The sequence below is a fragment of the Rhinolophus hipposideros genome, assembly GCF_964194185.1.
Source record: "Rhinolophus hipposideros genome assembly, chromosome: 4".
In the NCBI taxonomy this organism is placed as follows: Eukaryota; Metazoa; Chordata; class Mammalia; order Chiroptera; family Rhinolophidae; genus Rhinolophus; species Rhinolophus hipposideros.
In genome coordinates this window covers 28018036-28031112 of record NC_138050.1, presented here as the reverse complement: position 1 = coordinate 28031112, position 13077 = coordinate 28018036, and the positions used below count along the sequence as shown (strand labels likewise).

At 39.0% G+C, this 13077-nt stretch overlaps 2 protein-coding genes across 10 annotated transcripts in view; one reads left to right on the top strand and one right to left on the bottom strand.

Annotated features, from left to right (window-relative positions):
- TENM3 (teneurin transmembrane protein 3) overlaps positions 1–13077 on the bottom strand; it is a 955259-nt gene that overhangs the window by 582772 nt on the left and 359410 nt on the right. Inside the window, exon 1 of one of the 9 annotated variants that reach the window (XM_081046187.1) lies at positions 9821–9899. The exons of the other annotated variants lie outside the window; for them this stretch is intronic. The gene's annotated coding sequence lies outside the window, so the exon portion shown is untranslated. Of the gene's footprint in view, positions 1–9820; positions 9900–13077 lie in introns of those variants that run through there. 9 annotated transcript variants of the gene reach the window in all.
- Positions 10140–11421, top strand: LOC308496657 (uncharacterized protein). The gene is made up of 3 exons (XM_081046195.1): positions 10140–10500; positions 10710–10853; positions 11011–11421. Exons 1-2 carry the CDS (start codon positions 10206–10208, stop codon positions 10724–10726), a joined length of 312 nt encoding a protein of 103 aa, XP_080902321.1. The 5' UTR covers positions 10140–10205; the 3' UTR covers positions 10727–10853; positions 11011–11421.

Sequence of the window (13077 nt, the reverse complement as noted above, 5' to 3'; positions counted from 1 at the left end):
GTTGCTTTCAATATTATTAACACAGGAAAGGCTGACATAGAACTTCAATCAGGCCACAGACCCTGCAGACTTTACTGACTAGGCAAACCAAGAAAATGACTGAGTACCCGGAAATAATCAATTCACTGTCATCTGGTATAAATGTGAAAGCATCCTTCAAAACTTTTCTGGCTTCACTATCTTGCATCAAGTAATTAACCTCTGGATTTTAGGAGCTGAATCTATTAATGCCTAAAATATATATATTTAGACTAAAATGCTACATAATATTAGATTTCAGAAAGGGACAAATTAACTTTTTAAAGGAAATGAAAATGATGGCCAAGCTAGTCTAGTGCTACTTGATAAAACTATTGTGCAACAGATTCTGGGATCACAGATTTAGGGGAAAATATATAATCCTTCATCAAAGAGTGGCAGCTTATCCACCACAAAGCTTCCTATTCCCAATGGGATATTCTTTTAAAAGTAATAATGAGGACTTAAAAACTATGTAACACTCTTCCACCAAAATTAGCCATTTATACCAATGGTTCTTAATCTTAAAAGAACCAAAACCTCACCCACAAAGCTATGAGATACTTTTCTTTGGGGAGAAAAATATAAAAGCATAATGTGTGATAATAATTTACATCTACTCCTAAATCAAATTGCTATATTCCAGACTTAAAATTAAATGATAAAATATACCCTAAAAGGTAAGATTTTTTTAAAAGTTAAAAACGAAATAGTTAAAAATAAATCAGTCCCTAGAAGGCTTACATGAATACCAATTTCTAAGCCTGAGAACTATTAATACTTTGCTTTCTTTAACATTTAAGATTTTTAACGTGAATTACAGCCTTTTCAAGGCTCAAATGGTAATTAAACAACCACGTCATATAACTTATAGCACATTTAAATGAAATATATGGTACATTAATGATTTGTTTTAAGTAACTCATATTATTCTTCACTAATGGATAAATATAAAATTCACTAAACTTGATATGTTAAAATTCCTATCTGAAGTACAATACACATTTTAAAAGCTACCTTCATCAGATGACGTGAGGGGAACTAACTTGATGGCATCTCATAAAATAAGCACCCGGCCCTCTCTTTCAGAACTCTCCTTTGTCAAAGACATCACACATCTGCACAGTAGAGTTTAACACTTTTATTGGAAGGTGCAGATCGTATATAAAACTTGAAGAAAAAAGATTAGACTTATGTCATGTCTATCCTGACTGAGCGTTGACCTAACATGTTAACAACATACTTAAATGAAATGCAGTATTATATGAATTTTATTGAGACTACTTTAAACTAGATATCAATAAATGATATATCTTAAAATGTAACATTTATCTTTCAAATGCATTAATGCTGTGTGACTTAAGGATAATAATACAACTACACCACTCATCTCTCATTTTTATAATTTCTTTTTGGTTATCTCTATGGATATTGCATACATACGTATTAATGATATTTTCCAAGTGTCAAGATTATGTAAAATGGAATATATTCGTTGTATTATTTTTATGATTTCATCTTCATTCCTCTTAGGTTTCTTTAAAAACTTAGATTGGCTTTAATGTACGTTTTGATTAGTAGTATTTTTAAATTTCTTAATGATGGACTATAGAGCATATTGTCTATACAAACAAAAATCTGAAGTTCTCATCAGTGGAAAAATATAAAAGCTATAAGTGTAAATAATTTAAATTACTAAGGTTTATCTATATACATCATTAGTAAAACAATACTTGAATTTGAAAAAGTATAAACTGAGGACTTTTCTGTGTGACTGCATTTTTAGATACAACACATTGTGCTTCAGAACATTCCATGACAAATGTAAAAAATAAATTTAATTTTAAAATTGTATCCTCTGCAATGATTTATTTTCTTTTATAGTTATCACACTATAACTCTATCACCTAGCATAATACAGATTAAAATAATATAGAAAATTATATCACAATCAAAACACCGCATAGAAAACATTAAAGAAGTATTTTATCTTTAATAAAGTATTGATTTTATACTTTACATACTTTACATGTGTCTCTGCCACGTATGTAATTTTTTAAATTAGTAACAAAGAAAAAAGTCTTATTGGAAAATCAAATTAACAACCCAACATTGTTTATAAATTGTTTTGTAATGCCAGAATCTTATTATTCAAAGATTGTATATTCCAGGACAAAAGTAACCACTTAAGGAAGAATTTTGTTTTATTTAATTTTTCAATCACAGGAAACAGAATGGGGTATTTTATTCACATTGACAAGAAAAACTATATGGAAGCATAAGTGAGGATTCAATTCTGATTTGACAGGTACAATTTACCTACAAGTAATAACTTTAATTTTTGTTTAAATTGAAATTTATTTTACATGCTAAATATGCTAGCACTTTCACGAGAGAAAGACAAGTCGAAATTAACTTAGAGTAGAAATATCAAGTTAGAAATATATTAGAGATGGAAAATGTCTGCTTTTGTTCTAATTTGAAGAAAACCAACCTGGTAGAAGTTCTCATCAGCCTCCACCCCTTTCTGAACCCAAATTCATCAACAGCACTGTAAGGCAACAAACATATTCTTTTTTTTCTAGAAGGTATGATTATTTTCAAAAGCTTTCCAATTCTTTTGGAATATTTCTTAATGTATTAGTGAACATGAAGAGGATTAATATTTCAGTTATTTTGATTGTGTCAAGTTATTCTCCAACTATTATTGATGCTATAATAAAATTCAGCAGTATCACTAAGAAGAACACTCTATTTTTGTGACAATCAAAAGACAAAATATGGTTGTTTATAGTGTTTAATCCTTTATGATATTATGGTGAGTCACATTTCTATATTTGTTTAAATTAGATTAGTTATTATTTGCAATATTTTGCCTATATTTATTATTCTCATCATTACACTAAAATGCAAGTGAAAAGAGTTTACATTTTCGAATAGTCAATTCATTTTTGCTTATTCATATAGAAAAATGTAATAACACTGTTTGAGATGGTTTTTTGTTGTTGTTCTTCAGAGGAAAAGTCACAGATTTATTCTTTAAGAGCTATAGGACTGACAGCTTTCTGTAGCTGGAAGTTATTATAAATTCTGAAAGAAATAACATGTACAGCTGTCTTCTCCTGGTTTCATAATTATTTTAAATGACAAGACCTGTGCCAGCTTTCTTTTTTTTTTTAAAGAAGAGTTATTTAAAAGAATCGCCCTTGCCAATTTTTTCCACCTACATGTTGACAAATTTCAAATTCTCTGATAAAAGTATTAGTATAGATGTTACACTTTAAAAGAGCATTTGGTAGACTAAGAATAAACAATAAGTATACTTTTCAATAGGTTTGCTTTTATAATTACGTAAAGAGACATATCCCAATAGTAACATATTTGCATGTGCTTCGTGCAAACCCATTAAAATACCTCATGCATTTCTCGTAAATGAAATTAATTTCAATCCTGTCTTATCACTCTCTGTATAACATACCGTTCCGTGTGCAGTCCAAGAACAGTAGCTCTCCTGAGATGCCATTCCCATTCTAGTACAGAAGCCAGTGCTGGATATAATGGGGTGCTGGAGCTGTTCTTGAGGAAGAAGGACCTTTTCTTTGGAAATGTCCCTGTTATCAAAAAGATGACTCACCTCCTCACACTGATAGGGGGTCCACCATTCCAATCAGAAAATATTAGTTGAACTTAACTCAAGATGAAACAATCCATTCCAATGACAAAAATAGCTTTTCTCCCCTACTCTCCCCTGGGGAAAAGAAAGGACCACAAATTCACGTCACCCTACCATTTAGAAGTGCTTCAGAATCAGACTGAAGGAAGATAGTCATTATCAAGCTGTTATTTCTTTCTACGTTGTGACAACGTGAAGAGGGATCATCACAAGAATTCTGGCAAGTGTAATTAATAATCGAAGAAATGACAGAATGACTACACTATATCGATTATGAGCCTTATCTTCAAAGATAAGTAACCTTGTAAGTTACTTCCTAAGTGATCTTTTAAAATAATTGCAGTGTTTTTCAAAAAGTCTCTATATAAAATTTACGATAACATTTGGAATTAAGTTTTGGAATTTCTTGGATGAATTTTTAAAAAATCTGATGATGTTTATACTCACATGCAGGGGTCTAAAATGCATATACTTAAAAATGAAAAAAATTAGAAGTTAATTTTCTTCTGCACTTATCCAATTAACTTAAATGACCAAAACTGCCCTTTATACACTGCTTTTCCTATCAAACACACTGCTATACACAGAAAATGCGCAGAAAATCTTTTTGTAAAAGATTCATACTCATATTCTCTCTTCTTTCTCTCTTCCATTTCTTTATCTATCTTCTTTTAATTTTGAGGCAGAGACCCCATAGACCCAGTTATAAAATAGCTGATTATTCTGAAATAATACGATCCTGCCCTGGGGCGAACTAAATCATATCATCCCCACTCCTCCCCAACTTCTCTAATAGAAGTCAAAAGTATTCCATGACATTTGAAAATACTTTATGAACAAATGGCATCCCAGCATCCCACAGTAACTTCCACATAATTGAGCATGAAAATACAAGTGTGAATATACACACACTAGTTTTGTTTCAAAACACTTCATTTCCAAAAGGGATAATCTCTTTTTTGCATGCTCCAGAATAAGCCAGAGGACTATAAACGTGGGGAAAATGATTGTTAAAACTGCCACATCTTCATATGTGATTACCAACTCCTTAACTTGCAAAAAAGAATATAACCATAGTTTGGGAATATGACACTGTACTCGACATCTCACTTTAACACATTAGACCCAGTTACTTGGATTTCTCATTGAGGTTGTAGAACTCAGTTAAGACTGCCACCTATCACAAACTTGTTTGAAAAGTCAGTACTACCCCAGTCCTTATTCCTCTAAGGTTTCAAGAGTATCAACAGGACAGCCAAGTTTCCTTTTTATTATCACTATATGATATGGTTTCAAACATTTCCTCATATGACTTATGAGCATGTTCGATGATACTGACATTAATTTGCACAGTGACTTATTTAAAGTAGAAAGAAGCAGATTTGAGTAGATTACTATCTTTTACTAGAATTCTAGGTAGCTATTTAATGACCCAATCTCCTGAGTTACTTAATCGAAACCATTAAAAATTATCAAAATTATTTCAAATGAATGAATCTTACTGTACTTTTGGTGTACAGAATATATGTATATATAAAAAAATCTTAAAGCATACTTGTATATTCTAATCATTGACTAAATTAATGATTTGAAAAATGGCATTTTAAGTGCATTATTTTAGCATTTAAACCTGTTTTCAACAAATGTTTCTAACTGGAAAAACACTAATTCAATGTAAATAATCTATCATTACAGAGAAGAAAATTAAAATATAATAAACATAAAGCCTACCAAGTTTTTTTTTTTTTTTTCCCTCCCGAAAGCAAAGAACAATGTCACTGTGGGGACTTTATATGTTCTATAAAGCAGTTACATCTTTATTTAAAAATCCTATGCACTGTGGCTGGATTACAATATTTATCTATATTAATCTTATATTCTATGCTTTTAATGTTTTGTTTTATTTTACTGAGTCTACAAACATGTATCACAGGAAGCAATGTGATATGGACCAAAGCCAAAGGAAATTTTAATGTCCATGGTCTTTCAGAAGAGAATAAAAAGCTGATGAAGCTGAGGCCGACTAAACATAACTAAGAAACACGGGCAAATATCACAGGGACGATAACATTTACCTTCTTTCCAGGTTTCCAAAGAGGATAAAGAATTACCCCCTCATGCATTATCTTTCATTATAAGGATTATACCTACCATCTTGTGAAATAAAGTTATAACACGTGCATAACATGTAGAGTTATAAGTCTAAGAAATCCTTGAAAACCTCAACTAAAATGTTTCTTATATCCAAAAAGGGGGGGGGGGGCACCGAGATGTATGTTTATGGTTTTATAGCTTAAAGATCATAAAACCCTTTGAAGAGCAAGAAAATATACCTTGAGGCATATAGTATTTGGGGGAAAAAGGCTATTTTAGTTGAAAATGTATTAACGAATTGTTTCCTCATGTTTTACATAATTCTTAGAGAAAGTTCAAATGAAGTCCCAAAAAGATGTTTTACCTATGAGAAGCAATATTTTGAAACTCATACAAGCCATCACACTTGTTTGAAAACAAATGACTTTTTAAGATGTAGAAGTATTACTATCAATCACCAACAAGTTAATTCTACATAATAAGGCAGGTTTGGATGCAAACTGATCCATTGTGGAATGCTGTATCTAAAATTGATTATAACAGCACTCAAAATGAATGCAGCCCTCCAAACCACTTCTTTGCTCAGAAACATTAATCTCAATTAGAAAGAGAGCTTCATAATGGTAATGCTTGGTATAAAAAAGTATGAAATAAATCAGTTTTTATAAGACACAACAATTAATCAGTTTTGAAACTAAGAAGTTTTTTTTGGTTGGTTTTTTTGCACAAAATTTCCATCAGGACTCTTAGAACAGCTGATATCTCCAAAATCAGGTTTTAAATATGTCCTAAAAGAAGCTTGTATCACATACTTTTTAAGACTTAGTTGTTGAAACTTTTAAGTAGTCTTGCATTATTGTACTACCTTTTCAGTACACTTCTTTACTCTGAATACATGTTAAATGGTTATCTGGAACTATCATTCCACTTAATAAAACAAATATGAACACTGACTTTCACTGAAGATTCAAAGGGATGTATAATTTGTTGTGAGTCAGAGTAAAAGTTTGATAGCAAATCACTGTATTATTTCCTGATACAATCTAAGTAAAGAAAATATGGATATTTGACTATCAAATGAAATACGGAGTAGAGAAGTAACAAGCTATTGAACATACTTAACAGGTTTCTACAGCACATCTTCAAGAAAACGGCAGACAATTCATTAATGGTGCTGAATACATTGGTTCACATAAGTATAATACCTTGCTGACATTCCTCAGCCACCTAGAAATCAAATTTTTAAAGGATGAAATAAAGTTTAATAGAAAGGAGGTAATGCATTTATTAAAATAATCAACATTAATAAAGTAATTAAGTTGTCTTTACTGTGGTTTTATAATAGTCTATGACCGCTTTTGACTTATTTCCCAGGACCATTCTAGGTAGGATAAACTTCAGCATTTCGAAACACACTTTCACAGCTATTGCAAAAACATCGTTTTTTTGGTTTTTTTTTTGTATATCAAGTTCAAAGTTGATCAAGTATGTCTGATGGGTGACTCTACTCACAACAACATCCATACTCTTTCACCTGGTTTTTTATTGCCTGACTCTTTACAAAGAGAATAATTACTCTTGGCTCACAGAAGCAAAGCTAAGAAAGGCTAGCTTTAACTTGATAACTGGATTATTATTGTTTAGCTAGGTTTTCTTTCCGAATAAATTTAAAACTTTTCACTCTATTTAGGTGCTTTCTTCTATTCAAAGATAAGCATCCTCATCTTTCTTTGTCTTCACCCTAATAAGCAGGTTCCCTTTTCTAACCAAAGACTCGTGACACGCCTACAAGATCAGAGTAAGAAAACCTCTATAATTTACCTAAACCATTTCTTTCAAGAAAATAAACACAGCCATGCAAAATGATTCAATTTGGAAAAATAACTAGTCACAATTCTACTATAAACTTATCTTCTTTATTTTAAATAATCAAGCACTCCTCATTAGGGTCGATGTTCTCTGCTAACATTAATGTGACTGGCATAAGATACTAATATGTTTTCCAAATTTATAAGCACTGGCACAGTTATCAGTATATACATACATTTTCAATACAAATTGTACAGTATATGTAAAACATATCTGTCTTACTCAAAGGAACTACTTTTTCTTATAATGTGTATTCTTTAAAAAAATATCTAAAATCAAATGTATTTTCTATTCAGACAAAAAAACATACCTTTGAGTAGGACGAATATTAAAATTCATATAAGGAAAAAAAAGGCAAGATTTTTAAGAAAACGCAACAGGAAGAGAAATACAATCCTGAAACATACGATAGAATAACTAAACTCATCATGAACCCCTATTTTTGAAGAATTTAGGAATGATTTGTGAATGGCATGACATTTTAAAGTGGGATTAGCAAGTCTTATTACTGAACTAACCTCTCACTCGCAGAGCAAGAATTAAATATTTGCTCTGCATTTAGAATCACAAATCGAAAGTTTCTAGGCTCTTACAAGAATTTCATATTTTAGGAAATACCAGCTAGAAATTTTAGATAATTAAAAATGTATGAAGGAATGTACAGAGCAAGGCTGTTGGTGTATTTGTAAAATCTTTTTGTTTCAACCATAAAATACATAATGAACTGTATACAGTTACTCTCAGTTCTAAATTTTGTTTCTAATATGCTAGAAAGACTACAAATACTTGTCCAGATAGGTAGTTGGGAGGCAAGGGTGGAGATGTGTGCATCGTATTTTAAACAAATTCACTAAAAGAATCAAATCAGCAAGTTCTGTTCAGCTGCAATACCACCTTTACCGGGGTGCTCTTCTAAGTTTTCCAAAGGTGCCAGCCCTGTCTTTTTTTTTTCTTATGACAACAGAAAGGAAAGCTATGCCTGAACATATTTCTATTTCTAGTGAAAAGACCACCCAGTGGATGATGCCAGAGCCTACAAATGTTTGACAAATACATTGTCAGAAGATAAGAAATAGAGTATTATACAGAGACAGTCCCACTGTCTTGTATCCCAGCTGTCTGGGGCCATGTAAAAAGTGCTTGGACAGTTCTCACACTTGAAGTTTCATTGCTGTTACCCCAAAGTACATGGAAACTTTTCTCTGCCTTTGGATTATAATGCCTTCAAAAAAAAAAAAAAAAAAAAAAAAAAACAAATGAATTTGCTGTATTGCACAGTAGAATTACTTGGAACCCTTTCTCTGCAAAAAGAATTAGTAGCAGGTTACCATTACAACTAAGGTGAGTGTTCAGCAGAGATCAGACCTAGCCCATTTCGATGTAAAATGTTGGAAGCTCCTTCTAATCCGTTGTAAAACACGATACAGATTTCTAATGAGTTGCGACTCTTAAATCTGTAATTTTTTAAATGCCCACCCAGTTCAGAATATTTGTTTGTTTCAGCCCCATCCCGAGTTTCCAGATCAAGTTTCAGTCGAGATCCACCGGTCCACAAACCACCCCAAGCCCTCGTTCTCTTTCCTTCACTCCTTCCCAACTTGGCTCCCCGGTAGTTAGAGAAGCCTCGTTTCCACTTCCCCGGGAAAGTGGTGACGTCCCAGGGCTTCCCGCTCGCTGGACGCCCCACAGGATCTTGTCAGACACCTTCTCAGAGTCCGTGGTTCCCCACCGCAGCACCGGGGATCACTCGGATCCGAGCAAGAGAGGCTGGGCTCCCTGCCCCCACTGAGCGCCCAGCTTCGGAGCTGCCTTTCTCGGGGAACCGGGAGCCGGGTGGGGAGCAGGGCACGGTGCCCAGCTCCTCGGGAGAAAGGCCCCGGAGAACTTCCCACCTGAGCAGGCAGCCAGAAGTGTCAGACGCGTGGGAGGGGCGGGGACACAGAGGCCGCGAGCGGGGAGGCCAGACCCCGGGCGGCTGCGCGCTGAAGAGATGCTCCCGGGCCACCAGGGCTGGCCAACTTGCTGCTGCCTCTCAGGACGGCGGAGAGAAACGCGCCGCCATCCGAGGCTCGTCCGGCCCGCCCACCCTCCGGCTCCGGGGCCGCAGCCGGGGCACTAGGACCACAGAAAGGAAGGAGGGCGCGCCGGCGGCGGCCCCGCACTTACCGCGCTCTGCTCGCCCGCGCCGCCCGCCTGCTACCCGGCCGGCCGCCTCCGCCGCCGCGTCCACCCGAGCAGCGCGCGCACACACACCACTTGGCCAAATTCAAAGGAGCCGGGCGCGCGGGGGGAGGGGGCCCAGCGCCAGGCGCGGAGGGGGGGAGGCTGGGGGAGGGTCCGGGCCGGGGGAGAGAACAGCAAGTGTTACAACTTCCTTCCCTGCCCACCGCCGGGCCTCGGGGAGGGCAGCGCGCGCCGAGCGCCAATGAGTTCACTTTCTTTTTCTCCCCCCGCGCTCTCCCCCTTCTCTGTTCTCGCCGGCCCCTCAAGTCTCCTCCTGGGCTGCGGAGGCCCGGCTGGAGTTTTCGGTTCTCGGCCTCGGAGCGGGAGGATGGAGGCGGGGAGGGAGGAGGAAGAGGGGAAGGTGAGGAGGCGAGCGGGGCGCTGTGCCAGGGAGCAGCATCCAGGACCTGAATTGTGTGACTGGGGGACGCGCCGGGCCGAGTGTGCCCGAGACCAGGCGCGTACACGTGTCCGTGTGTGTGAGTGTGGGAGAGAGGAGCGGAGCCTACCATGCGCTTCCCCCAGCGCGGGTCGCGGGAGAGCCCAATCCCCGGGCGAGCCGGACCGCGCGGTGATCATTTATAATCCTGTCTCCTCCACTCTACCGCTCGTCAAGATGACAGGTACTTTATTTCTTCTTCTTTATTCAAAAAAAAAAAAAAAAGGAGATTCCGCGTTTGCTGCCGTTTTCTGTCAGATGGGATTTGCCGGACTGAACCACGTTCGCTGCCCCTCCCTCCCTTCCCCCTTCGGGCCGCGTCGGTACCGGGAAGGCACCGAGGCTCCCATGCTGTGACCAATCAGTGCATCTACTACTCTTGCCGTGATTTAGGGGTCATCCAGGAATGACACTTCACGCTGATGAATGGCTCTTGCCGGCTTTGGGCTCTGATGAGGGGTCTGCCCGCCGCTGATTGCAAACACTAATGAACTTACAGCGCCATTGGAAATTCACACGCACCCACAAAGTGCGCGGGTACGTGCAAGGGGGTCTGTCCTTTTCTTCTCCCGGTGGCAGGCAGGCGGAGTAGGGGGAGGGGGCGGGTAATTGCTTTGGACCTTAGAGGAAACGCTTGTATGTGTAATCAAGCCTCTAACCTTCTTAGAAAACTACTTTTCTTGATCTTCCATAGGGTGGGCATTCCAGGTCAGCTGAGTCACCCGAGGAGGTGGGAGTGCAAGACACTGCCGGGAAGATGGATTCTGAGGCAGAAGGGTGTAATTAAGGATTTCCAACCCCAGTAGGAGGCCCGTCCTTTACACAACCTCTGAAAATGACCTGTGCCTTCCCTTCTAGAGTGTCCTCTCCTCCGAGACTGAAAAGCGCAAATGACCTTCGAAAGGGGAAGGGGACTCTAAACACTCAGACTTTCTTACAAGCCCACTCGGCACTGTCGTAGAACAAGTGTCCGCTCTCGGGTTCAAGCACCAGGACCTCCTACAAGCACGCACTGGCCAGAGGACGGAATCTGGAGTCCTCTAAAGTGTCCACACCTTTCTTTCTCTTCCCACCCCCCTCAGCCCCTTCTCTCCCTCCCTCCCGTTTCCTTCAGCTTAGCAGTGGAACAGCTGCCTTGACTTTGCTTGGGAGGAAATAAAAGTTTACCGCTCTGCACAAGACACTGTCACTTTCTGCACATTTAAGTTCCCTCCGAAACTCTGGCTCCCGGCTCCGCAGCCCCCGGCCCCTTGACGTGAGGTATGCCCGCAAGGGGTAGCTAAAAGTCCGCGGCTCCCCCATTTTGGAACACTCAACCCCGTGACCTTTGCGGAGCTGCTCTCTGTCTCTTCGACCCTCTGGAATCTGCAGGCACCTTTCAGTTCCAGGAGTGGGCGGAGGCTGGGCTGGGTGGGGCGTGCGTGCGCGCTTGGGAAGGACTAGCGCAGGTGGTTTCTTTAGGGGCGAAGGAGCTTATACCACCCCCCAACCCCCCAACCCCCGGGTAGCTGATAATCAGGGCAACCCGCGGCCAGGGCTGCCGCAGATCTGTCCTTGGAAGCGTAGCAGAAGGGCTAGTGGGCTCTGAGCCTTTCTATTCCACCTCCCACCCTCAACTTCAGAGCAGGAGATTCCACCAACCTACACCGAACCTCTCTCGGGCCGGAAGGAAATACGCTTGCGTTTGTAACTAAGTGCAGAACAAGAAAGAGATGAAGCGCTCGGAAAACAAAAACAATGCCTTCTAGGAACGCCTGAGCCTTCCTGATAGACTTTCTCCAAAGTTTGGGGTAGAATGGACCCGGAGAATCCCTGAACTTGAATTAGTGTGCCCCGTTCCACAATCTGAGTTCCCGAAGTTGCTTCAGTGACCCCACGCACTGGGAAGGAAGCTTTAAGTATCGCTGAGATGTGAGCAATACGACCCGCTCGGGATTGACAGTGACACCAAGCACCACACACACGCACAGCCTTGCTGGAGGAAGCTAGAGTCACCCTGGGGTGGATCCCTCTCCTTCCTGCCAGGTGTTTTTCACACTTGAAAAAATAAAGCGGTGGAGGCAGATTGATTATTATGTTTCCCTCCTAGCCATTCTCATTTTAAGAAAACTTGTCCATTATGAAGGTATTCCTCTGATTACACGACAAGCACACAAACTACTTAAAATTAGCATCTCTGACATGATCATAAGTAAATTTGAAGGACGTTTTATAAACCACGTTTGTGGCCCAGTTTCCACACAACACACATTTGAAAACATTTAAACACTTTAAAACTTTTCTAAGTGTCAAAGTAACACTCTTCCTTGCTCTTCTGTTCCTTGCAATCTGGGAATACACGGAAAAAGAGAAAACAACTCTGCCCCATCCTAGAGTCCACACAGAAGAGCTAAATTGCTGGTAGAACAGGTGGGAGTTGGGGTGAGGCAGGTGGCATGTTTCTTCTTTTCAGCTCTTTTTTTCCCCTAGAACTCTCATTATAGCTAACGCTGGTAATATGCTTAGGAAACAATAGGACTCATAAAATTTAAAAATGGTAATAAATCTTGGAGGCTGTCTGTAGCCCAGCCCGTTGTTACATGATATTCAAAGTTTTTCAGTATGTGATGCTGAACATTCACACTAATTGGACGCGATGCAGACAAAATACTGCAGAACTCCTCTTTATTTCGGCTCTGTGCACTCTACGCAAAGCATCGCCAGTGGACAAGGTGCGCAGGTGACCTCCTCACCGACTGCATGCGAAGACACAGACTGCAAT

Coding starts and splice junctions, on each gene's coding strand:
- LOC308496657 (XM_081046195.1), top strand. CDS start 10,206: ATGGAGGCGGGGAGGGAGGAGGAAGAGGGGAAGGTGAGGAGGCGAGCG.